The sequence below is a fragment of the Rhinolophus sinicus genome, chromosome 5 (assembly GCF_057876585.1).
Source record: "Rhinolophus sinicus isolate RSI-liver-muscle chromosome 5, RSI-T2T, whole genome shotgun sequence".
Classification (NCBI taxonomy): domain Eukaryota; kingdom Metazoa; phylum Chordata; class Mammalia; order Chiroptera; family Rhinolophidae; genus Rhinolophus; species Rhinolophus sinicus.
Genome location: NC_142505.1, coordinates 71,345,858 through 71,370,180, shown reverse-complemented (window position 1 = coordinate 71,370,180; position 24,323 = coordinate 71,345,858). Strand labels below are relative to the sequence as shown.

General features: G+C 49.5%; 1 protein-coding gene and 6 non-coding genes across 9 annotated transcripts in view; 4 read left to right on the top strand and 3 right to left on the bottom strand.

Annotated features, from left to right (window-relative positions):
- TRIM7 (tripartite motif containing 7) overlaps positions 1-17,713 on the top strand; it is a 30,783-nt gene extending 13,070 nt beyond the window's left edge. For 2 of the 3 annotated variants that reach the window (XM_088798565.1, XM_088798564.1), the window contains exons 3-8: positions 8,824-8,919; positions 12,037-12,267; positions 12,958-12,980; positions 13,256-13,371; positions 13,743-13,778; positions 15,112-17,713. In XM_088798565.1, the coding sequence (XP_088654691.1) occupies positions 8,878-8,919; positions 12,037-12,267; positions 12,958-12,980; positions 13,256-13,371; positions 13,743-13,778; positions 15,112-15,623 (960 nt within the window). In that variant the 5' untranslated portion in view covers positions 8,824-8,877 and the 3' untranslated portion in view covers positions 15,624-17,713. Of the gene's footprint in view, positions 1-6,939; positions 7,969-8,823; positions 8,920-12,036; positions 12,268-12,957; positions 12,981-13,255; positions 13,372-13,742; positions 13,779-15,111 lie in introns of those variants that run through there. The other variant, XM_019719419.3, reaches the window with a different exon arrangement.
- On the bottom strand, positions 3,901-3,973 carry TRNAK-CUU (transfer RNA lysine (anticodon CUU)). Its single transcript has one exon. It is a non-coding gene; the product is annotated as a tRNA-Lys (tRNA).
- Positions 4,440-4,511, bottom strand: TRNAA-UGC (transfer RNA alanine (anticodon UGC)). Its single transcript has one exon. It is a non-coding gene; the product is annotated as a tRNA-Ala (tRNA).
- Positions 17,714-19,526: 1,813 nt separating the features above from the next.
- TRNAT-UGU (transfer RNA threonine (anticodon UGU)) lies at positions 19,527-19,599 on the top strand. The gene has a single exon. It is a non-coding gene; the product is annotated as a tRNA-Thr (tRNA).
- A 2,190-nt stretch (positions 19,600-21,789) lies between these two features.
- TRNAP-UGG (transfer RNA proline (anticodon UGG)) lies at positions 21,790-21,861 on the top strand. The gene has a single exon. It is a non-coding gene; the product is annotated as a tRNA-Pro (tRNA).
- Positions 21,862-22,193: 332 nt separating this feature from the next.
- On the top strand, positions 22,194-22,266 carry TRNAV-AAC (transfer RNA valine (anticodon AAC)). The gene has a single exon. It is a non-coding gene; the product is annotated as a tRNA-Val (tRNA).
- A 373-nt stretch (positions 22,267-22,639) lies between these two features.
- TRNAL-AAG (transfer RNA leucine (anticodon AAG)) lies at positions 22,640-22,721 on the bottom strand. The gene has a single exon. It is a non-coding gene; the product is annotated as a tRNA-Leu (tRNA).
- Positions 22,722-24,323: the final 1,602 nt, after the last annotated feature.

Here is a 24,323-nt window from a genome sequence, read left to right as displayed (position 1 = left end):
TGACACTGAGCTGAGTCAGGAAGATAAGAAAGAGCCAGCCTTCCAAAGATACTAGGGAACAAGACTTGGGAAGAGGGAGCAGAATAGGAGGGGGTTGGTGGGTTCAAGGACAGAGGCAAGACCAAGGGCTTGGAGGGTAAGGAGTCACAGCTATACCTCCTTGGCCCTGCATCCTGATGACTCATCTGCACCATTTGCTGTTTCTGTTCGCAAGTGGATAGAAAAGTGAGTGGAGGACACTGGATGGATCTGCAGTCTTAGAGGACTCCTAGGCTAATGAGGAACACAGTAGGACCTCAATGCAGAGTTTTTAAGAACATATGGATGAGCACATAGGTTCATAGGTTCATTCAGAAGACTGCAATTAAACAATACACTGGGTTTTCTAAGTGCTGTGGGTTAGCGGTTACAGGAGGGAGGGAGTCTGCAGCAGAAATGGAGGTTTAGATACCTGCTCTGCATTCCAGTGGTGTGACCTAACCAGTGAGTCCCTCTCCTCCCACTAAATGAGGGATCAGATAGATAAGTCTGTAATTGCCATTTGAAACGTCTAAGAGAATATCACCAATGGCTTTAGATGTTCCAGATAACTCCTTAATTCATGAAAGAACCAGTGGAAGGGATTGTTCCTGTTCTTTCAAAAATTGCTAGTTATAAGAAATCATTTATAAGTTGAATTTAAAAGCTTAAGAATAACTAGGCTTTAACATTGTGCATGGAAAAGGGGCCACATATTAAATCTGACAAGCTCAGGAGACTGAAAATAACCACATAGGATGATGTGAACATAAAAATTCCTAACTAAGGTGTGCTACGATGGGAAGTCACATCCTTGGCCTGGAGCTTCCTTGACAAAGGTCAATCTTTACCTTAAGTGAGCCTATCTGTCTTTTTGCATCTAAGATAACATACCCTTGGAATGTCAGAGTAATCCCTTTCCCGACCCCCCCAGGGGGCACCACCCACCTCACCAGAGCAGGAAACTACAAAATCCCATATTGTTATTTTGTTCCCCAAATATTATCTCTATGTGCTGTAAAATGCTATTAACTATCCTGTACCCACCAATGTAAAAGAAGTGTGTATCTCTCCATTTTGCTTTTTATCCAATCCCAGGATTTCCCTGCTTTGCTTTCTCCCACCCCCTTAATCTACCACCAATGGATTTCATGTTAACCTTTATCCTTTGATTCTCATGTATAAAATAATTTGCAAAATGGCCGTTTTCCGGAGCATTTTCTCAATCCGTTGAGACTGCTTCCCAGCAATTTTCGTCAGTTTTGCTCAAATAAACTCTTATAAGCTTTCTCTGAGGCTGGATGTTTTTTCATCGACAACATTTACAACTATAATGTGTTGCATGTTAATCACAAACAAAAGTATGCATTCTTTTCCACATTCAAAAGCCTCCCCTTTGCCCTTAGACACTAAACCACTTAATTGACAGCAGAGAGGGTTTCCCAAAATATCCAGTGACTTTAAGCCAGTTGGTCCTGACACAGAATGGAGGAGCAGGTCATTTGGGGTCATCTTTTTGGCCACTGTTCCTTTTGCAGGCAGTCCTCCAGAATTAGGTTGCTCTGGCTGACATTTTGTCTTCCTCCTTACCCAAAATTCACACCACCCAGGACACCAGCATGTGACTGAGACTTGTCTTTTATCTGGGGGACTTGCACCCTTAAACCCATGTGATATGATATAAATGGCAATGAAATAACGGGGTGAGCATTTGATGTCAGTTGAACCATCTAGTCTGATGCTACACAGACCCTGGGAGAATGACCTGGGCAAGTCTAGTAAAAGGAAACCAGTGACTGTTAAAGAAAGAGCGGATACCGGAGTATTTTTATAGACTCATTAGAAAATAGGCATGAATATATTAAACTTGGGGATAATTTTCAAGTGAGGTTTTTAAATGAAAATATTCAAGTGGATGGTTGATTAATAATTTATATATAAATTACATATCATTGTAAGACCACTTCACAAACTACAGGCATATTTGTATATACTCCATGACACCAACCAAATAGAAAATCATATACAAATTGCATTTCTTATATATGGTTGGATTCTTCCTGTCCAAGAGAGAAAATTTGCAGAGTAAGAAATAACTGTGTAGGTATTTCCAATGATGCTGTGGCTTTGCAAGTGAAGAAAACATGATGGCCTCTCTAGAAACAGAACTGAAAATAGAAATGATAATATTTTCCTATAGAATTGGATTACAGACCATAAATGAGAGTGACACTGTGATCTCCACAATCTTTTGTCTGAGTATGCTCCTGTGAGGGACAAAAAGAGGGTTCCTCTCCCTTGCCAGATGGTGTCCTGCAGACCCTGTAATGGATATTACCTTCTGGACCAGCAGTAAGGAACCCTGGTAAATTTAACAGTTGAGGCAGGGGTGGGGATGGGGATTAGGGGTGTCACATGTGTAGCTTTTTTGCTGACATAACCCATTGCGACCAAAACAGTGGAGAAACAGGCAATCTCATTCATGGCTGGTGAAAGGAAATATCAGCCTGTAGGATCCACAGCTGGGTGATTTGCCAATTTCTATAAAATTACAATAGCATATATGCCTTGACCCAGTAATCTCACTTCTGGGAATTTGTCCCACAGATATGAGTGCACAAGTGCAAAACGACTGCTACATGCTTATTAACTGCAGCATTAATTGTGATAACAAGAGATGAAACCGTAGATGATGTGTTAAATAAACCGTGTTTCACCTACAGAGGAATAGTACGCAGCTGCAAAAAGAGATTGAGAAAATTTTCTCTGTCTTGAGATTGAAAGATCTTCAAAATATAAGAGCTGTAATTATATTTTTGTGTAAAATAGAGGAAAATAAAATTACTTTTTCATCAAAAAACTCTGGAAGAATATGTACACAGATACACAAGTTGTTACCTAAGAAGGAACAGTGGAAGTTAGATGCTTTTCACTGAATATTTTTTTAGATGGTTCAGTTTTTGAGCAATATTAGTGTACCTACTCAAAAGATGTGTTAAAAACACATTTTGTGGTGGAGACTCTGTGGAAAATGGTATGGAGTTTCCTCAAAAAAATTAAACATAGAAATACCATATGATCAGGAATTCCACTTCTGGTGTATACCTAAAAGAAGTGAAAGCAGAGACTCGAACAGATATTTGTATACCCAAGTTCATAATGGCATTATTTACAATAGCCAAAAGGTGGAAGGAACCCAAGTGTCTATTAATAGATGAATGGATAAACAAAATGTAATAGTATATACATACGATGGAATATTATTCAGCCGTAAAGGAAAGGAAATTTTGACACATGCTACAACATGGATGAAGCTTCAAGTTGTGGTGTGTTTTTGTGTGTGTGTGTGTGTGGGGTTTGCATATGAGGGAATCATCGTTGATCTGAAGCTTCAAGTTGTTACCCTAAGTGAAATTAGCCGGTCACAAAAGGACAAGTATGTATGATTCGTCTTATATGAGATACCTAGAGTAGTCAAATTCACAGAGACAGAAAGTAGAATGCCAGGGGCTGGGGGAAGGAGAGAATGGAGAGTTACAGTTTATTGAGTAGTTTCACTTGGGGAAGATGAAAAAATTCTGGAGATGGGTTGTGGTGATGGTTGCACAACAATGTGAATGTGTTTAAAGCTGCAGAACTTAAAAAATGGTTAAAATGGTAAATTTTGTTACTCATATTTTACATAATTTTTAAAAACTCATTTTGTTAGCAGATACAGGCAAGATTAGTGAATAAACAAGGTACTGTGTATAGCCACAAAAAGGCAAAACGAATGCCATACACAGGAAATTTCCACTGTGGGATTTCTTTGTTTTTCGGAGATCGGGTCAGGCAATGGAATTGTTTCCTACGACCTTAGGTTAAGGGCAAAAATGCAACTCTCGCCCAACGTGGGGCTCGAACCCACGACCCTGAGATTAAGAGTCTCATGCTCTACCGACTGAGCTAGCCGGGCGGACCAAATAAAGTTTTTAACAATGTTAGTAATAGTTGTTACATCATGGTGGGATTTGGACTAGATCCACCTCCACGTTTCAAATTCGACTTAGTTAAGAGTATGATCCGGCCATTAAAAGGCTCTTGGCAGCCCAGAAACTCACATTCTGACGATCCTACCTGACTGACCTTCCCACTTCCGTCCGTTTTCTGCTTGCTGTCCTCTGTCAGCCAGCGACCTAGCTCTTTTTCATCCCCGGGAAGCTCACGGCTCGGAATGAAAACGTGCGCATCCTGATGCCACCCTTTGATTTATTTAAAATCCAGAGTTATAAGGCAGAGTCAGGGGATGGGAGTAGGTGAGAGTCGCAGCGGATACCTGCAATCGGTTGCAAACGCCATGATACGGAGTTTTTCCTCCAGGGCTGTGCAAATAACATTGCGAAACGTGGAGAGAGCAAACAAAAAAGAGCGCTTCCATGCGCTGGAGATGCCGGGGATCGAACCCGGGGCCTCATACATGCAAAGCATGCGCTCTACCACTGAGCTACATCCCCACTTATGGAAAAGTGCCTCCCTGCGTTCTGTTAGCAGTTTACTGGGGCAGGGTGCAGCGGGGTGCATAGCATCGGTCAGGTGCAGCAACCCCGAGGACGCAAAACCCCTCCGGCAGCGTCACAAGGAGTTCCAGAGTCCTCTATTGAGTGACTGCAGGTGAGAGGACCTTGACCGAGAGACGCCCGGGAGAAGACAAAGCAGGGATGAAAACCTGGAGGCAGCGGTGGAAAAAGGGGAGGTCTTTTGACGAGGTTCTCAAAATGAACTATAAACCGAAAAAAAGAAGACTGTGAAGGGCGCTACTTTTGTAAAACAAAAAGAACGGGGAGTGTAGTAAATATATATAATATTTGTATTATAATTCAGAATCATTATGTTACAAATAATCATTTACAATTATTTGTAAAATAATTCAGGATCACTTGAGATGAGGAGGGGACTGGTGTGCAGGCTATAGGCAGACTTTTCAATGTGAACCGCCCTGTATATCTGAATTTTGAGCCACGTCCAAATAAATTCAATCCAAGAAAAGTTTACAGAGCGCCTACTAGGTACCTAGAACTGCTCTAGAAAATGGGGTCCAGCGGTGAACAAAACTGACATAGCCCATCCTCTAACAGCTCGTTTTCCAGAGGAGTTAGAGTGCTAGAGCATTGAGGGAGAGAATGTAGTAAGGTGTGATTTAAACAGTGTGGTCCTGGCAGGCTTCACTGAGAAAGGTGATATTTAAAACAAGACTTGAAGGAGGTGGGAAGTGAGCCATACATGTATCTGGGAGAAGAGAGGTCCAACTAAAGGGAACAACCAGTTCAAAGGTAGGATCTTTCTGACATGTTGCAGAACAGCAAGGAGGTCCATGTGGCAGGAGGGGAGCCAACAGTTGAGAGTGATAGGAGATGAGAGTTGAGAGGCCCCGTGCAGGGGATGGGGAAGAATGTGTAGGGCTTTTAGACAATAGTAAAGACTTTGACTTTTACTCTAAGAGAGGTGAGAGCCACTTGAGGGTTTGAGCAGAGGAGGGCCATGATTTGACTTAAACATAATTGTTGTCACAACTGAGTGGAGAAGATAGGGCAGGGGAGTGGGGCAGAAGGGGAGAGACTGTTGCCTACTGGAGATGGTGCAATGGAGGAGGTGAGAGGGTGTGGACATGCTGAAGACTGGTGGTAGTTTGTGCACAATTTTTTCCTCTTGGCGTTACAGAGGAGTCCCCAGTTTTGACCTGAGCACCTGAAGGGATGGAATTGCTGTTAAATAGGATGGGATGAGGAAGGCTGTAATGAGGAAGGCTGTAGGAGGAGCATGTGGTGGGGCAGATCAGAAGTACAGCTGTGGACACAGTGAGTGTGTGACGCCCCTTAGCACACGCAGGTGGAGATGCAACCCGGAGTTGGTTGTGGGATCCAGGCATCTTAGGGGGACCTGGGCTGGGGTTGTGTATTGTGGTGGCAGCAGGGAGAGGGTCATTCAGGCCCGGAAAGTGTAAGAGATTACAAGGGAGTGAGTACAGACCAGAGGTTCAAGGACTGAGCCAGGGCAGGGAGAGGAGAGGGAGGTAGCAGGTCATGGTGCTAGCTGGGAGAGCCTGGGAGGCGCTAAGAAGGTGTGAGGAAGGAGGAAGCACTGTTTGGCTTGGGATTTCTTGAAAGTTTTTTCCTTTGCTTCCCTCCCTTCCTGCCAAACCTCCAGGAGTCTGTTTATTATACATTTACTATGTATACCAGTTTCAGTGGTTCTATTTACTCCAGACCGCATGCATAACCTGGCTCAAAGACTTGAAAGAAGTTTTTACATCATCTGAAGACCCCTCCTATCCCTGAAACAAACCAGCCTCTGGGAAGTGCCTTTTTCAAGAATTGCCTGATCAATTCGCCTTTCCTTTGTTTGGCCTGTAGCTACATGCCTATAAAACCTTTTGGCGGTATTAAGAGCTGGCAGGCAGTCTTTGTGATAAGAGTCCACTGTCTTCCCTTAACTGGTATTTTGGAATAAACTTGTTTCTTTCCAACCTCGCCCCTCGAGTTTTGGCTTTCATGGGGCGAGCAGCCGGACCTTTAACACGGTAGCAAGAAGGGGCCTTTGCCTTTGGGTTAGGATCGCGGAGGTCACTGGTGACTTTGATAAGAGCGATTTCTGAGGAGGGTACGGGCGAAAGCTTGACCCCAGTGGCCTCCAGAGGGCATGAGAGAGGGTGTGGAAGCAAATAATACTGGAGGGGGGCTGTGAAGATGATTTGGAGGGACAGTAGAGGGTTGGGTTTTTTCGGGGGGATAACACCTAGTAAAGTAGGAAATTTTATTGTAAATGTATTACTTCTTAAACAAAAATTAAAGAATAAACAAGGGGGGAGGGGACAGAAAAAAAGGTAGGTACAGAGGTGGATCTAAGGCCACACTTTGGGGAGGCAAGAGCCAGGTTTCAGATTCCAAATTTAGCTCAGTACAGGGCGGGGACAAACCCGCACTCCGGTAACCTGACACTGTGGTCCGGGCGCCAGGCCCTAGCCTGGGCCGTGCTGGGTCAGCGTAGGGCGCCATCCAGGAGTGGCGCCCAGCTGGGCGTGTGTACCCACCTGTCCCGGCTTGTTTCCTACAGCTGACTGAGTCAGGCTGGGGCGGTCTGGAGGGGCTGAGCGAGGAGGGAGGCGGAGAAAGGGCCTCGTGGGACCGAGGAAGCTGCGGGCCAAGGCCTGGGACTGAGGGGTCCTGAGTGGGCGCGCACGCTCACACTTAGACCACCTCGCTGCACCTCCTGGACCACAGGCGCGCCTCCGGGTGGGTTTTCCAGCTGGGCGCGCCCCTAGCGGCAGTGTCCGCCCGCCGGCGCCAGCCACGCCCATCCTCCCAGTGGGCGCCGGGAGGCCCGCCCTGGCCTCGGCGCTCTCAGCCGCGTACTATCTGGTCCCTGTTCTCCCAAGCGCCGCCCGATTTGCGTGCGCCGAGGGCGCGCATGGCGGCAGTGGGGCTGCGGACCGGCCCGGGCGCCGGGGCCGAGGCGCTGGCATTGGCGGCGGAGCTGCAGGGCGAGGCGACGTGCTCTATCTGCCTGGAACTCTTCCGTGACCCCGTGTCCGTCGAGTGCGGCCACAGCTTCTGCCGCGCATGCATCGCGCGCTGCTGGGAGCGCCCGGGCGCGGGGTCTGCCGCCGGCCCCCGCGCGCTGCTCTGCTCGCTGCCCTGTCCGCAGTGCCGCGAGCCCGCGCGGCCCGGCCATCTGCGGCCCAACCGGCAGCTGGCCGCAGTCGCCGCTTTACTGCGGCGCTTCAGCCTGCCGGCGGCCGCGCGAAACGAACGCGATTCCCCAGAGGCGGTGGCAGTCGGGTGCGCTCAGCACGGCGAACCGCTCAAGCTCTACTGCCAGGACGACGGACGTGCCATTTGCGTGGTGTGCGACCGCGCCCGCGAGCACCGTGCGCACGCGGTGTTGCCGCTCGAGGAGGCAGTGCAGGAGGCTAAGGTGAGCGGCTGGCCCCACTTCTGCCAGACCCCGCGACCCCCGGTCCGGGTCCTGGTCCTGCCGTCCGCCCACTCAGTGCGGACGACAGGTAGGAGGCCCAGGTCAGCCCCTGCTTCTTTTCTCCAATCCCAAGCTATTCCATGCTGCCCAACACTGGCTCTGGGACCGAGCGTGGCTCTCCCTCTGTCACCTCCACACCAATATTACCCCCAACCCCCCTCACCTTTTCCTCTGTGCCTCATACTGGACCGCCTGCGCAATGACCGCCAGATTTGGCTATTTTCTTTCAGTCCATTCCCGGCCTCCAGTGGCGTTTTGGGCACACCCACACAACGGCTGCCCCCACTCTCGGCTCTTTACTTAAGTGAGACGACTTTTCCCAAGACATCCGGCAAGGCTGGGTGGCGCCAGGGTTGAGTAGAGCGCGGAGAGAGCCGTCTGGGCTGTGTCAAAGCTGCTAATTCCGGGCTCGTTTCTTTCCTGTGTCCTTGCTGGGGCCTCAACTGAGATGTGCACGGAGGCCTCGGGCACACAGTTCCCAGTCTTTCTTTGTTTTCTTTGCTCCCTACACTCCTCCAACCCTTCCACATAGAGGGATTTCTAGTGGAGAGGAGAGCAGGAAGGACAAGGCGTTGGGCTGCTGGGGCCGGGGAGGTGCTTGTGTTTCAGCCAGAATGTGCGCAGATGGTCTTGGAGAAGTGAGACCCAGGAGCGTTTGGAGTCACCCTGAAGTTGCCCTGTCCCCTATGTGCAGTCTGCTCAGACAGTATCCATCCGATCCAGACCTCCTCTATGAGGGCCTTCCCTTTCTCCTGGATCCTCTCCTCACAATTCTCCCTTCTCACCCTCCTCTAGGAGCTCCTGGAGTCCAGGCTGAAGATCTTGAAGAAGGATCTGGAGGACTATGAGATGTTTCGTTCCACCGAAGAGAAGGAGAGCAAGGAGCTCCTGGTGAGCCGGGTGCCCCCAGGTGCCTCCCCACAGCCACCCCACAACAACAGAGGGCTGGCCTCCCACCACCCTGGCTGTTTTTGGTGTGTGTTGGAGTGTGTGCCTGTGAAACAGTAGAGGTGGACTTTAGAATGATAATAGGATTCATATTATATAGGGTGACCGTACACTTGATTCTATAGCCAAAGCTTTGGAGAGTGAAAAGAAGTGCTAAAATAATCGTTCTAGAATAGCTGGCTTAACTGGAACCATCCCAGTGAATCAGGATGTATAGTTACCTTAATGTTAGGTAACACCTCAATGAAGGCCTGTGGTAGCATCTTGTATTTGAACGCATTAATGTTTCTGTAGAGACATGTGAATGTTCATACTAAGTGGAGACAAAATACAGTAAAATAGCCTCATGTTTGTCCAGGGCATGTTTTGCCACCAAAAGAGTTATGAAAAAACCTTTTTTCAATTTTAGAGGTTTTGAAGTTTTGAAATTGAGGCCAAGTGGCAGGCGGCTCTGTGGCTGTCAGCTGCTTCCCGTCTAGCTAAAGGTCTAGCTGAGCAAAGATTTGGGGACTGGTTTCCAGCAGCTTTGTGTGCATAGCGCCCCCTGGTTGGTAGGGACGATATTTTTGTCGTCTTTACAATGGAACAGGAAAGTGAGCTGGGGCTCATTTTGGTTAGGGAGGGCAAACCTGGGTCACGGTCTGTAATTTTCTACCTCGCAAATAAAGTTCCTAGCTCAGTAAATTGGTGTTAAAAGAATGAAAGGATTTACTAGAGCCTGTTAGGACAGGGCCCATTCAATTCTGGATTTGGGAATTGGAGGAAGAGGAACTTGAGGACCCTCCTAGCCTCACAGTGGGTAGGGGGTGGTGTGGAGGGGAAGACCCTGGGTTCAGATGCCCCAGGGTCCTTTCCTGACCCTCAGTTGGGTCTGGTGCACCTGCCTCCAGTGTGCATCCAGCTTTCCCATCTGATCATTCACTTCCCTCCGTAAGGAAGGGCCCAGCCCTCCTCTACTGGAGATAGGAGTAAGTGTGTGACTCTTCCGTCTGTGACCCAGAGGAACTTCCACAGTGAGGGCAGCTTCCAGTCTCTGACCCCACTCACCATGACACTGCTTAGCGCTTTCCGCTCTTTCCTCTGCCAATCCACTACCCCTCTGGCCCTCACATTCTTTAGAATTACGAAATACCTGCTTAATGAAACAACAGAGGTAGAGGACTCTTGCTGCATGATAACAAGGAAAGTAAATGCTTTTATTTGAAAATGCTCTTAGCATTTAGAGGAGTGGTTCTCAATGGGGCATTTTGCCCCCCACGGGACATTTAGCAAAGTCTGGAGATATTTTTCATTGTCTGGGGGCAGTGGGCTACTGGTACTTAGTGGAAGAGGCCAAGGTGCTGATTAAGCATCCTACAGCATAGCCCTCCATAATAATTATGTGGTCTCAAATGTCAATAGCACCAGGGTTACCCTGATTTAGAGTATTTTGGCTAATATTGTTCTACTTGATATTTCTTTGGGAGGCCATATGGTATAGTTGCAAGAAGTTCAGACTCTGGTGTCAGACTCGGGGGTTACAATACTGGCTTTCCACTTACTGGTCACATGCCTCTATCCCCTCATTTGTTAAGTGGGATGAGAGTACAACTACACCATTGGGTTGTTGTCAGAGGTGAGTGAGTTAACACCTGTAAAAGCCCCATGCTGCTGCTGCCTGCTTGCCCAGTGTCCAGGTGATGAAGGTCCTGGGGGAGCCATGGCCTGAACCCAGGTCTCCTGATTTCAAAACCCATCCACAGTCTCCTCTTCCTTAGAGTTTTTCAGGGAAGAGGAACTGACAGTAGAGCTTGTCATAGAGGAACAGAATCCTTCTCACTTTTCACTGGCCATGACACTGCTTAGCACTTTCCGCTCCTTCCTCTGCCAATCCACTACCCCTCTGGCCCTCACATTCTTTAGAATTACAAAATACCTGCTTAATGAAACAACAGAGGTAGAGGACTCTTGCTGCATGATAACAAAGAAAGTAAATGCTTTTATATGAGAGAGAGGTCTTGCTTGTTATGTCATGTACAGCCCCCCCACATGTTCATGTAAAGAGTCAGGAGCATGAGTCTGTGTCTGAAAACACAGGAGTGTAAATCCTGTGGATAATGGTAATGGAAAGAATAGAATATGAAGCCTGCACACAGCATATTCTCACTTGGGTCATTGTGGGTGTGCTGTTACCTCTGGTCACTGGCATTGATCTTCCTTTCTCTTTCTACTTTTCTGCATCTTCCAGATTTTATATTACCAGCATGTGTTACCTTCGTGATTGCTAAACATAAATGGTGCTTTTTAAAATGAAGTAAAGTGAGGTGTGAAAGTTGGAGGGCTGACGAATGTTATGAAACAAAATTGACCCGAGTACATTTTAAAGATCTTACTGGCTTTATTCAGTTATTGATGAATTGGGCAGCATCTAGTCTAGCAGACAGAAAGGAGCTCTATCCTTTTTATAGGCAGAGACTTTATAGGCAGTGGGAGGTAACGAGGAAATTGTACAAGGCAAAAAAAACAGGTTGGTTATTGCAAGGTTACTTTCCATATAGGGGATGGCAGAGGCTTATCAGGCAGATTACTGAACAAAGGCAATCCCCAATTAGCTGGTTTAAGACTCCATTTCTGGGAGAGCAAAACTGGAATGAAATCTGGTGATGTGGGGCTTATCATAAGTGAGTATTTTGTCTATTTTCTTGTGTTTAACACGGAATATATATATTTGGGGAAGAAAAAGTGACCTCAGTTTATCCCTCCTGCTTTGCAAATGAGAACACTGTAGCCCTCAGTAGTTCTGGGGTGAGTTTGACATTATCCTATGTTGGTGGGAGAGCCCAGGTGTAAGGAGACACACGGGCACATCTGTGTCAGGTAAAGGGAGAGCATGTGTTGAGCCTGCTGTGTGCTTAGAGTTGGGATATTTAAATTAGAGTGTGTATGGGGTGGGCACATCTGGGTAAGCCTCTGACTCCTGAGCAGTGAGCCTGCCCTGTGGGACGGCTCAAAGGCCCCTGTCTAAATGCCAAGCCTTGATGCCCATGTCCCCTCACCTCTCCAACTTCTCTCCTGGGACAGAAGCAGATGGCAGCTGAACGAGAGAAGGTGGGGGCGGAATTCCAGGCACTGAGGGCCTTTCTGGTGGAGCAGGAGGGCCGACTTCTGGGCCGCCTGGAGGAGCTGTCCCGGGAGGTGACACAGAAGCAGAATGAGAACCTGGCTCAGCTTGGGAGCGAGATCGCCCAGCTCTCCAAGCTCAGCAGCCAGATCAAGGAGACAGCTCGCAAGCCTGACCTTGACTTTCTTCAGGTGAGTCTGGCTTCCCAGGGCTTTGAGTCATTTATCATAAGGCCTGGTAAAGGCAGTGAGAACAGTCAGATCCTGTGAAGGGAACTGGAGAGGTGCCCTCATTCTCCCAGGGTTAGAGGTCTAAAGGGATGGAATAAAACTTCCTTGACCATGAATCACAATAATATATCTTATATCATTTTCCAGTATATACACAATTGAGACAGAAATTTGAGAAAATAACACCTTTACTACATGTGATGCACTTTGATGTTTTCTATTCTATTTCATTAAAAATAATCACTGTCCGCTAAATAAACGTTACAAGTCACAAATGGCTCAAGAACAGTCATTCAAAAGACACTGGTCTGAATGAGCAGTTGCTGCATAAAGGCTGTGATTTTGTCTTGGTGGTGTCAAGAGCAGAGGGAATGCTGGGTCCCAGAAGAAGGCTTCAGTGACAATTCTTTAACAAGGGGAGCATTTGCAGAGCTGTGGGCAGAGTCGAGGGACCCACCACACTGATGAGACGCCCAGCTGCCAGCCACAGTGGGAAGCCCTTGGCACCCATGGCCATGCAGGCGGTGGGACGTGGTACACCTGCTTATTGCTTGTTCTTCTGAAAGCAGGGCAGGGGGCCACTTCTGTTTTCTCAAAGGTGAATGGAAGTTACTCAGTGCTGATTTGGTTTTCTTTCATTGTTCTTTCCAGGAATTCAAAAACACACTAAGCAGGTGAGTGGACTTAATAGTTCCTTGGGCCTCTCTAAGCTTGTTCCTTTTTCCACTGTACTCTCCCTCTTCATTCCCCACCCCTGACTTCACCTCTAACTTCCCAATGCCTCACCTGGGTGCCTTCTGAGGCAGATGTGCACCTGCCTGGCTATGGGTATCGGCATGAGATCAGGCTCTCCTTTTCCCACCTTTCCCCACCAAAGGGACCTCACTGTCCTAATTGTCGGAATGGGACAGTGTTGGTGTGGGCCTTCCTCAGGGTCCTTGTCCTGCAGGTGCAGCAATGTGCCTGCCCCCAAGCCAAGCACAGTCTCTTCTGAGATGAAGAATAAAGTCTGGAATGTTTCTCTCAAGACCTTTGTCTTAAAGGGGCTGCTCAAGAAGTTCAAAGGTAGGGGCTGGGTCTTGTGGTGCTGGTGGTTTTGGGTACCGAGGATGTGCCTTTCCAGAACTGTGTGAGAAAACGAGCTGGGGTGTATGGTGGCTAATTTATTTAGATTCCCTCAGGGTACGAAGCTTCCCCTGGGGACAGACAGGGACAGAAAGGGCTGAGAAAGGAGAGTTCAGCTCTGACTAGCTCCAGGCAAAAGGGGGAAGCAGGACAGCAAGAGTCAGAATACTGCCTCTTCCCCTCAGACACTGGGCCTAGTGCCTCTGGTATATCTGGGGAGTTAGTGAGCCAGTAGGTGGTGTCACTGTCATTGCTAGATAGACAATCTCCTGTGTGGTTTATACATATCCTGCTTTGTTTCTCCCTCTCAGAGGATCTTCGTGGAGAGCTGGAGAAAGAGGAGAAAGGTAAGATGGTGGTGGTGATAGTGAGTGCCCCTTATATGGCCATGGAGAGAATTCACTTCCTGCCAGTGACTGTCTCTCTGGGCTTTGTGCATGGTTGGTTCTTCTGCCTGCTTGGCTCAGTGACTCTGCCATCTGCTCCCCTTTCCCTGTCATCCTCACCTCACAGTGCTGACTCCCTCAGGCCACAGTGGGACCTGTAGGGCTGTAGAGCAAAAGTACCCTGCACCTCGGGATACTTAGATTGGGGAGGGCTTGTCGCTCACCTGGACAAGCCTCTCCTGGGACAGGGTTGTGTGCAGTGGTCAGGGGAAGCTGGAGGAGACTGAGGACAGGAAGTGAGATGGTTCTTACTCCTGCAGAGCTCTGGGGTGAGTGGGATCCAACCCACAGTGAGGGGAGGGGCACTTATTCCTGATACTGATGATGGAGCTAAGTCAGACTTTGCCAGGGAAGGATCTAAACCAGCTGATCAGACCAGGCCCCTCCTCTGCTCAGAACCCTGCTCCGGCCCCTCTCAGCCAGTAAAGGTTGGAGTCCTCATTGGTTTTCCAGGCCCCACGGCATCTGGCCTCACTGCACACTCCCCATGGTACTTTGCAGCCACACCCTCCTGCTGCTCCAGGAATACACCAACCTGACAACACCTACCTGGGCCTGAGTGCTTCACCAGACAGCTGCCTAGCTGGCTTCTCACCTCCTTTATGTCTTTGCTCAAATGTATCTTTTCAGTGAGGTCTTCCCTGGGCCCTGTAGTTATTACAGCCTGCTCTCCTCATCCCTCTCATTTTCTATGTTTATCACTTATTGTCTCGCCTCTCCTGCCCCCGGAAAGGAAGCTGCAGTAAGGCAGGGAACTTTGGTTGGGATTCCCAGGACCTGAAACACAGTAGTACTTGTGCATATTAGAGCTTTTCATTATGGAAAATCTCAAACATGCACTAAAGTAGAGAGGCGAGCAAGGCAAATACTATGTACTCAACACCCACCTCCAACAATGATAAACTCATGGCTAATATTTTTCATAAATACCCCATCCACATCTTCTCACTGGATTATTTTGAAGCAAATCACAGATAATATCATGTCCATAAATATCAGAGATAAAAAAAAAACCCACAAAATTATAATTAGTGAAGTTGATGGTTTTTCCAGGATCTAAGTTTTTGATATCTCCCAATTGTCTTTTAAATTGGATTTTGTCCATGTGTTTGAATTGGGATCCAAATGAGGTCGGTATATTGCATTTGTTTGATTTCAACACATACTGGGGTGCAGGGTCGGGGCCCCAGGAATAAGGTGCAGGGGCTGTCTCTCCCTGTTTCCCCCACTGCAGTGGAGCTGACCTTGGACCCCGACACGGCCAACCCCCGCCTCATTCTCTCTCTGGATCTTAAAAGCGTGCGCCTGGGACAGCGGGCCCAGGACCTGCCCAGCCACCCGCATCGCTTCGACACCAACACGAGAGTCCTGGCGTCTTGCGGCTTCTCCTCAGGGCGGCACCACTGGGAGGTGGAAGTGGGCTCCCAGGACGGCTGGGCCTTCGGTGTGGCCCGTGAGAGTGTGCGCCGTAAGGGGCTCACGCCTTTCACCCCCGAGGAGGGTGTTTGGGCACTGCAGCTCAACAGCGGACAGTACTGGGCTGTCACCAGCCCTGAGCGGACACCCCTCAGCTGTGGGCACCTGTCGCGTGTGCGGGTGGCGCTGGACCTGGAGGTGGGGGCCGTGTCCTTTTATGCCGTGGAAGACATGCGCCATCTTTACACCTTCCGTGTCAACTTCCATGAGCGCGTGTTCCCCCTTTTCTCTGTCTGCTCCACTGGCACGTACTTGCGAATCTGGCCTTGAGGGGGCTTTGCTGGGCCTCCCAGAGGGAGTGGGTCAGTTAAGGGTGAACTCCTGGCTGCCAGTGGGAAGGGATGTTCTCCTTCGGAGCCTCTTGGTGACTTTGAGTCTGCCCTTCACTCTCCTGCCCCAGGTTGCCTGCAAAGGGTTTCTGGAGACCACAGCATCCGAGGAATGAAATTGGGTGATAGGGGAAAGGGACTCTGTGGTCAACTGAGCAGAGGAAGAGATACCTTGGACCCTCAGGGCCTGTCCCCTGCCTTTTGGTCCCATGTGGATTTGGCCCAGCTGTGAAGAGGTGGAGATAGGTGAAGACAAGTCCAGCTGTTGACAGAGGTGCTTTCTGTCACTGGGGCTTACTGCCCAGACTCAGCGGGGCCTCTGGCTCCCTGGAACAACACCAAACCCTGGTCCTGTGCTGTCCTCAGTTGCAGGGGGGCATGTTCTGGCCAGAACAGCCAGGTTCATGATCATGTCTGCTTTGCCTTCTTTGTCAGCTGCCAGCTCTGCCTTCAGAGACCTGAATCCAGGTGGCCTGATCAAATTGTCTACTCAGGGAGGAGCACTGTACTCCCAGCTCAGAGAATAGTCTGGGCCAGAACTGGAAGGAGACCCTTGACCTGTACATGAGGACAAGCCTAGGACAACAGTATATAGGCATGGCTACCCTCCAACCCTCCTTAACTTGATACAGAGTGATATGTACATCTTTGGCCTCAGTAACAGCCATGTGTGCTCACAGATGCCTAAATCCCTTTCAAGGGCCAAAGTACAGGCTCCTTTGAGGAAGGAGACCAAAGATTCTGGAATTTTGAAACACAAGACAGCACTTACAATTTTACAGATGCAACTAACACCAGCATGGAAATGCACAGAGCACAAACACCCCTGACAGATTCTGGAATTTGCCAAATGTATTCCAGGAACAGCGGACCCTGGTGCCAAGGCCAGCTCAGCCTGTACCCTGGTGGCCATTATCACCTTGGCTAATTATTCCCCTGGCTTGTGTATGGCTGGGCTTCTGGGCGGTTGGTGGTAGGCTGTTCCTTGCTTAGTGTCCCCCAGGGAAGGGAGATGGAGATGGAAATATAGACTGAACTCATTTGTAGGGTGGCTTGGCTCATTCTTGACTCACCCAGTTGTGTGCAAGAGCACAAGTGTGAACAAGCATTTCTCCAGGCTGGGTGAGCATGTGAGCTTCTGTGTGTGAGGAACACGCACACATTGTTGATACCATATTGTGGGGACCAGGGGTGTGTGGTCTCGGGAGAGGGCACTTGTGAGCACATGCATAGGGTTTAGGTGTTGAAACAGACGTAGGTCAGTGTGGTAACCCTATTACCAACTTGTGAAATACTAGCCACCCCATGCTTAGGTGAGGGCCATAGGTTTCCTCCCCCACTAACAGGTTGCTGGGCTAGATGAAATCCAGTTTTAGAACTAATTCTGTGCTGCACAGGTTCAGACATGTATTGGCACGCAGAGACAGGGACAGTTAAATAGTTCAGTCTGCAAAAGTCATGGAGCTGTGCTCTGTCCCATGACATGCATCAAGGTTCTTGTAGGGCAGGCACAACACTCTAGAGACAGACCCAGTGCACACGGCACCAGGCAATCAACCCAGTGTCCTACGAGCTTGGGACAGGACTATTTAAGAGCCCAGCCTTCAGCAGCATTCCAGAGGGTGAATTCTATGCCCTGTTCCGACAGAATATAGCTGTAGAGTACTGTAGCCAATCCATGTCTTTGACTACCACTGATTTCCATAAGGATAATCCACTTCTAAAATTCATTTGCTACTTAAATTGCCTAATGTTATCATCAAGTCCTAATGTTATCTGGGCTTGTCTGGCTTTTGAATTGAGTATCACAATTACCCTTTGTGTCATGTAGCAGTTATGCCAAAGTATTCAACATGTTACAGGTCACAGAAGGTAGAGTGACTGGTGGAAGCCCTGTAGGGCCAGGCCTGCGGACTCCTGGGGTTGCTGTGTATGTTCAGCTTTTGTGTTTGTGATTGTATGTCTTATTAGAGTTTGTAGAATAACTACATAGATACCTATCTGATGTAACAACAGTTATATAACACTACACATGGAGAGTGAGAGAGATGTTCTCTCCGTCACCAGGGCAGCATGGTGACTTTGGATTTCACAATGCTTGTGTGACAGTGTGTGCATGTATGCCTTTTCCTCTCCCATCTTTTGAACATAAGACCGCTCAGATCTCTGGGCCTCTGAGAGCAATGACTGGCTTACCTTGGGTCCTTCTCACCCCACCCATTAGTCCCAGATCCTTGTGAGCTGCACAGCGGTGAGAACCTAGGTCCCTGCCAACCAGACGCTCAGCTCCTCAGTATCCAGAGTGAAAGGCCTGCCTCTGGCCTGGCCACCCAGTGACCTAAGTCATCTGGCCTTATAGAGACCATAGGGCAGGTTGGGACACCAACCAAAGTCTACCTACAGCTGCCACTTTCTGACCATTGACAGGCTAAGGCTCCTGTCCCTCACCTGGGCTCTCACTCTGTCTTCCTTACCTCAATCCCGAAGGCCCTTTTGGAGGCCCTGAAAGAACCAGCTCTCCAAGATTCCAGGGCGGGCCCCTAAGGATTGCCTTTTCCTAATTTGCCTAAAGGTGCTCTGACACAGTCCTTGGCCCAGCATCTCCTCACATTCGGACCTTCTGACTTACCCACTGTTGTCACACAGCAGCCTAGTTGACTGTGTCCCCCCCCCCCCCCCCCCCGTGTCTTTCCTTGAGGAATGAAGAGTTTGTGAGACTGTGCCTTTTGGGAACTTTGTTTTATCATGATGTTTACACCTCATGTCTCTCTGTCTGGTCCCCAAAAGATGGTTTGCAGCCAATGACAAGATTCCCTACGGGTGGTGTGGGGGGGAAACTCAAGCCAGGTGGAACCGTGTGGGGAACCCCAATGAGCTGCCATGGAAGATCTGGGAAGGGGCCTTGCCTCCCCTTCCCCCTGCCTGGGAAAAGCCGCTGCTGACTTTGGCTTTCCTCTCTCACCTGATTGTGAGAGAAGTCATGAGAGCGATAAAGATCAGCTCTTTCCGCTTAGCTCAACGGAACAGTTTCAACATGAGCCCCAGGGAGGTGCATACCTCACCTAAATCATCATAGGACTTTCTGCTCTGGCTGCTGGTGGACAGGGATAATTGGTTTGATTCACTTTTGTGACATGAATGAGTCTCACAGACTGTAAAAAACAATACCACTTCCTTGTATGATTATCAAAAGCCACCAGTTGGCCTGATTCTGCGCTCCAGTCTCTTGCCAGGCTGTGAGACCCCTTCGCCCTCTGAGATTTAACTGCATTAAGTCTGTTTCTTTCTCAAATCTTAACCTAATGCCGCCCCTTCTCGCTCCCTCACTGCCCGTGTTGCGCTGGACGGGACAACCCACCACTCTATCCGCCTTTCCCTCTCCTGATCCCCCAACAGCTCCCTTGAGGCCCAACCCCTTACCAGCCCTGACCTGGATTCCGCTACCGACAGACCTTTTGACACCCTTTCCCTAACTCCTCCCTCGCAGCCGAGACCTGGCACTCCGATCCTCGAATACCAAGAGCCCCGCACCCCCCGCAACCGGACCTCTACCTTGACACCCCGCCCGACCTGGACGCGCAGGGCCCTCACCCAGTCCTTCACAGTTCCAGCCCGAACACTCGCGCGAAATGCCGGCTTCCTCCTAGCTGAGTTCTCTCCCAGGACTTGCGGTTCCGCCTACTGCGTGGACGAGACGCCGCAGGTTAAGAGGTGGCGGTGAGGCGGAGCCCTCAAGATCCAAGGGACGCTGGCCACGCCTCTGGTCATTTAATTTACTCGTTTGCGGCTGCGCAAAGACGGCTGCGGCGTCAACTACTCTTGCGCAGAAAGAGGACTTGTAGTAGGCTCCATAGCTCAGGGGTTAGAGCACTGGTCTTGTAAACCAGGGGTCGCGAGTTCAAATCTCGCTGGGGCCTACATCAGTGTTCTTTTTTTATCCCCCCACCTCACTTTTAAAAATACTTTTCTAAAAGGTGGTAGATTTTAAGATGCGCAAGCCGACACTGATTTCTCCTTTCTGGTAGTGTATACCCTGGCGAAGCCTGTTCGTGGTCCAACGGCCCCTCCCTTCGGTCGCCTGTTCTCGAAGAGCCGCACCCACTGCGTTCTAGTCCTTCCGATCGTTGGCTCTGCTAGTCCCGCGCCCTTTCTCCCCCGTGGTCCCATGCTCGCTCCTTTCTGCGCCCGCTCCCAGGGAGCTCGAGGCAGAGCTTTCCGTTCCCCTCCTGGGGCGGGTCCTCGTCTCAGTCTTTCTTCTTGGTTGCGTGGGGTCCACCTGTAAACGCCCCCTCCCTCGCCCCCTGGGAATCTACTGTTTTAGTTGAGAGGGAGACTAAAAGTCTTCATAGCTCGTAGATGGTCCCTGCAATCTGGCTTCTATAGTGAGGTGGCCTTCTGCTAAGGCAGACTCGTAGAAGTCGACGAATGGCGAGAGACGGCGCGCAAGTACCGGAACGTGCCGGCGGGCTCCTGGCCTATACGAGGCAAGTTGGTTCCTGTCTTGAGGCAAAGTTTTGACTCTGGATGGGAGCAGGCCTGTGTGGGGGAGGGAAGCGCGTCACCCTTCGCCACGCACCCCACCCACTCCATTCACTCCTTCTCCGGAGTCTATACAGTTTTCTGCGAGTGATTTCTCTTCTGGTGCACCGGGCGCGGGTTCTGTGCTGCTGGGAGTCAGCGAGGTCCCCACCTGGGGCGGCGACTCGCTCAGGCCTTTCAGAGGATCCCCTTTGACTGGTGAGAGGTCTCCTGCAGTCTGAGACGGCGCGGCAGGGCATGGTCACGCCTCTGCTTCTGACAAGGCCGCTCGGGCTGGTCACGCCTGCGAAGGTCGCTTTGGGTGGGCGCCCGAGATCCCCAGTGGGCCTGCTCTGCCCACGGGCAGAGCTCCCCGCCGTTGTTCACTGGGGACTTAGGCTCATTTGTACATTTGATTTCCCTTAACAGAATAAATAAAGTCAGAGGTCAGCATATATTGGTTGTGTGTGTGTGTGTGTTTTAAGGAAAACTGAATGGTTAAAAAAACAGACTGCGAATGTGATAAAGTCCCCAAGGAAGAGGCCGAGAGGGGGAGCAAAGAGTGGAGCCGTCAGCTCAGAAAGCTGAGCAAAATCGCGGAGAGTGGCAACGGAAAAATTAGTACTTTTCCCCTCGGAGTAGGTCAGCCAACTCGCGTCTCTCAAGCTGTTTTGTAACAGCCAGCGGGTGGCACAAAAATAAACCTTTGGGCCAGCTCAGTGAATTTCGTCAATTTTCCAGCAGGGTAGCAGAATCACTTTTGTACTCCTAAATAACGAAGTGCAATTAAGCCCTTTGTGGAGAGCAGGTCCGAGATCAACGCGGAAGAGAACGCCCGCATAGCCCGGGCCTCTGGTTCGCCGGGTGCGGGTAGCTGCTACAGGACAGTCCTGGAAGAAAAAGGAGAGGTTGAAGATCCCGGCCCCCTCTGCCTTGAGCACCGCGGGTGCGCGCGCAGTGGTTCCAGCCTCGGGGAGCCTGGTTCTTCGTCACCTCATTTCTGCCTTGCACTTCCCTACATTTCCTGAACACTTTGCAAATAAGTATGTGTTGTTAATATTTTCATACAACAATGAAGAAAAACCCCAGCTCCTTTACCAGGCGCCCCACATGAAGGGACTACCCGGACTTCATTTCCATTGTCGCGGTTGAGGACCCAGTCGGTTCCGCGTCTTCTCCAAGCCCGGAGCCGGGTTCTCTCCAGGAGCCCTCCGGCTCTCCCGGCCTCTACGTCCGTCCCTGGGCCTCCAGGCTTGCACCGTATTCGGACTTCGTTTGGACCGGGCTTCCAGTGCCGAAAGAAGAAGGATGACGGTTCCAGTTTCCTGAGTAGCCCTAGCAATGAGGCGCTCATTTAGATTCCAGGACATTCAGACTGGCCATGCGGTACCGAGCACTGAGCGAGCTATCTGCGGCTGAGAGGTAACGGCGGAAGCGAGATGACTGAAAGGAATAGGATAGGATGGGCATGGAAAATTCTGAGATCACGAAACATTGCAATACCAAAAATAAAAGTCCATTTTCTTGGGTATGGAATGACTCTACGGAGAATCTGATCAAGGAGTAAACGAAATCCTCTGTCACCAGCTGGCTCGTTGGTCTAGGGGTATGATTCTCGCTTTGGGTGCGAGAGGTCCCGGGTTCAAATCCCGGACGAGCCCGCTTTTTATTCCACCTTCACCCCACTCATCTTCTAACTAAATTTCATTACATTCCTTGTCCAGGACAGTTTTGGTCCTGAACAGGCAGAGGGAATTACCAAGAGTTCCGGAAGGGCTGAAGATATGGAAGAACATGGAGGAGAATGAGTGAGCGATCCCACAACGGACAGCCATCTCTGAGAGGTTGGATGCAGAAACTCCAGCGTGTTGATTCCGTTGATCTGGGTCATGAAGCCCACGCTTTCGTTGCCATAAAATTGTAGAATTACTGTATAGGCATAAGAGGCTTTCTTAACAATTAATAGTATATCTGCGACAGCAACACAGTGTAGGTTTCCGTAGTGTAGTGGTTATCACGTTCGCCTAACACGCGAAAGGTCCCCGGTTCGAAACCGGGCGGGAACAGTGTATCTGGTCTTTCTGTTTTACTTAAAAATTTATTTTTTGGGGGTAAATTTGAACTCTAGGACAAACATGGTTCCAGTCTAGGACATCACATCAACATCTCCACCTGGTTACAGAGATGTGCAGTCTTCCGTGGAGGAAAATAGCATCTAAATCCCTGGTTTCCCCTCCTCAGGCAACCCGCACGTGTTAAGATCTGAAGCCTCTACCCTTCAGGTGGTCACCAGTGCGCACTGAGCTCGCCAATCCGTAGCCGCACGCATTAATAGGAGTCCTAAAACCCGAGGAAGGTCAGGATCGCCTGCTGGAGTCCAACTTCGTACGATTGTTCTTTTGTGATTCATGGGATAAAATCTGGAGTACTGCAAAAGCTTGGCAGCGGTGGGATTCGAACCCACGCCCCCGAAGAGACTGGAGCCTTAATCCAGCGCCTTAGACCGCTCGGCCACGCTACCCTGCCAACAACGAAATCTGGGTCTTTTACTTCAGTGGAGATAACGACTCCAGTGGCCTCAGGAAAACCAAGCGCTGGAGCTAGTCTGCAGGTCAGCGCAGAAGTACATCCCAAACAGCAGTATTACTTGGCAGGAGGCCCACGCGTGGAATCTGAGCTCCAGGCTAGGCGCAGACCCCGCCCTGGTTTTGAAGGACATTAAAGAATGCACTCCTGCCATTCACCGGTGGGGAATGGGCTTGGTCATACAGGAAGCCTTCTGTAAGGGTGAAATTCGGTAAATCAATAACGCAGTTAAACGTAGCTAGTTTGCCGTTTGATCCATCCTGATATTCAGCCATTTCCTCTTTGTTTCTCCCCTCACTGACTAACTTAAGAACTCTATTCTGTTCTCTTTCTCAAGGTTACCTGTACCTCATTAATCCATTTAATTAACAGAATCCTAACCTTAAAAGAGCAATTTTCTAATACTCAGGTGCGCCGACACCAGAATCCAATTTGCAACTCCCTTGCAGTTTTTACTGGTGACGCATAGTCTCAGGCGGCGGTGGCTGGGTCTAAGTCTGGGGATAACATTGTCTTCAAACAGACCAGGCCCCAAGAAAGCTATCAGCCCTCAGATCTGCATCTGCCTGACCCCCCCCCCCCCCTTTCCTATAGCTAACCTAAAGTTAGGTCCCTATCAAACTCTACCCTGGCAAACTCATTTATCTTCCAAACAGAAGGGGTGGCAGCCATCATCTTTAGACATTGCCATGGGCAGTCTCCCTCTCTGCCCAACCTTTAATAAAACCTTTCTTTGCTCTCCTACTTTTCTGAGTCTGTGAATTCTCTCACCTTCTGCAAAGGACCAGGGGTTAATTTTACCCCAGGACACCTTCTACACTTAAAACAAACAAACAAAAACAACAGAAAAATACCTGTGAGTGTATATTGTTTTTACAAATTAAAAAAGGGAAGGACAGAACCTCAATTATCTCTCTCCATTGTTTGTTTGTTTTAAACCTCATAATACTGTTTTGGCAAATTAACACCGACACATTCAGAACTGTTTCTTTAGTGGTTGCGATTTCACAGGTCTCCATTGGTGGAACTCTGCCGCCGGAGATTTCCACCCTTTAAAGAGGTATTTCAGCTGTTGGTATCCGGTCTTGATCAGACTCGTTTGCTCAAACACTGTAGTGAGAATTCTCCCTACCCCCTTTTATAAAAAAACTGTTACCGGAGAGCAGGCCCTTTTCCCGGTGGTGCAGGGGATTGGTTCCTACACCCGGGGTCCAACCCAGCGGAGTCTGGGCTAGATTCCCACATTGGGGGTGAATCCTGGCTTCCGGGAGGAACACTGGGAATCTTAGCTGATACTTTACCAAGGTGGGCCCTCCTCAGCGCGTTGTCCAGGTTCTTGGCGTCTGGAGCAAAGAATTGAAGGAGACACAGAGGTTAAGTGGTAAAAGAGAAGTTTATTAAAAGAGAGAGTGCACTCCAAAGAGTTTGGAGCAGTCAGAGCACAAAGGAGTGGCTCAAAAAGCTCAAAGCGCTCATTATCAGAAGAAAATGTACACTTCAAGGGTTTGAAGCTGCCCCGAGCAAAAGTAAGGCTCAA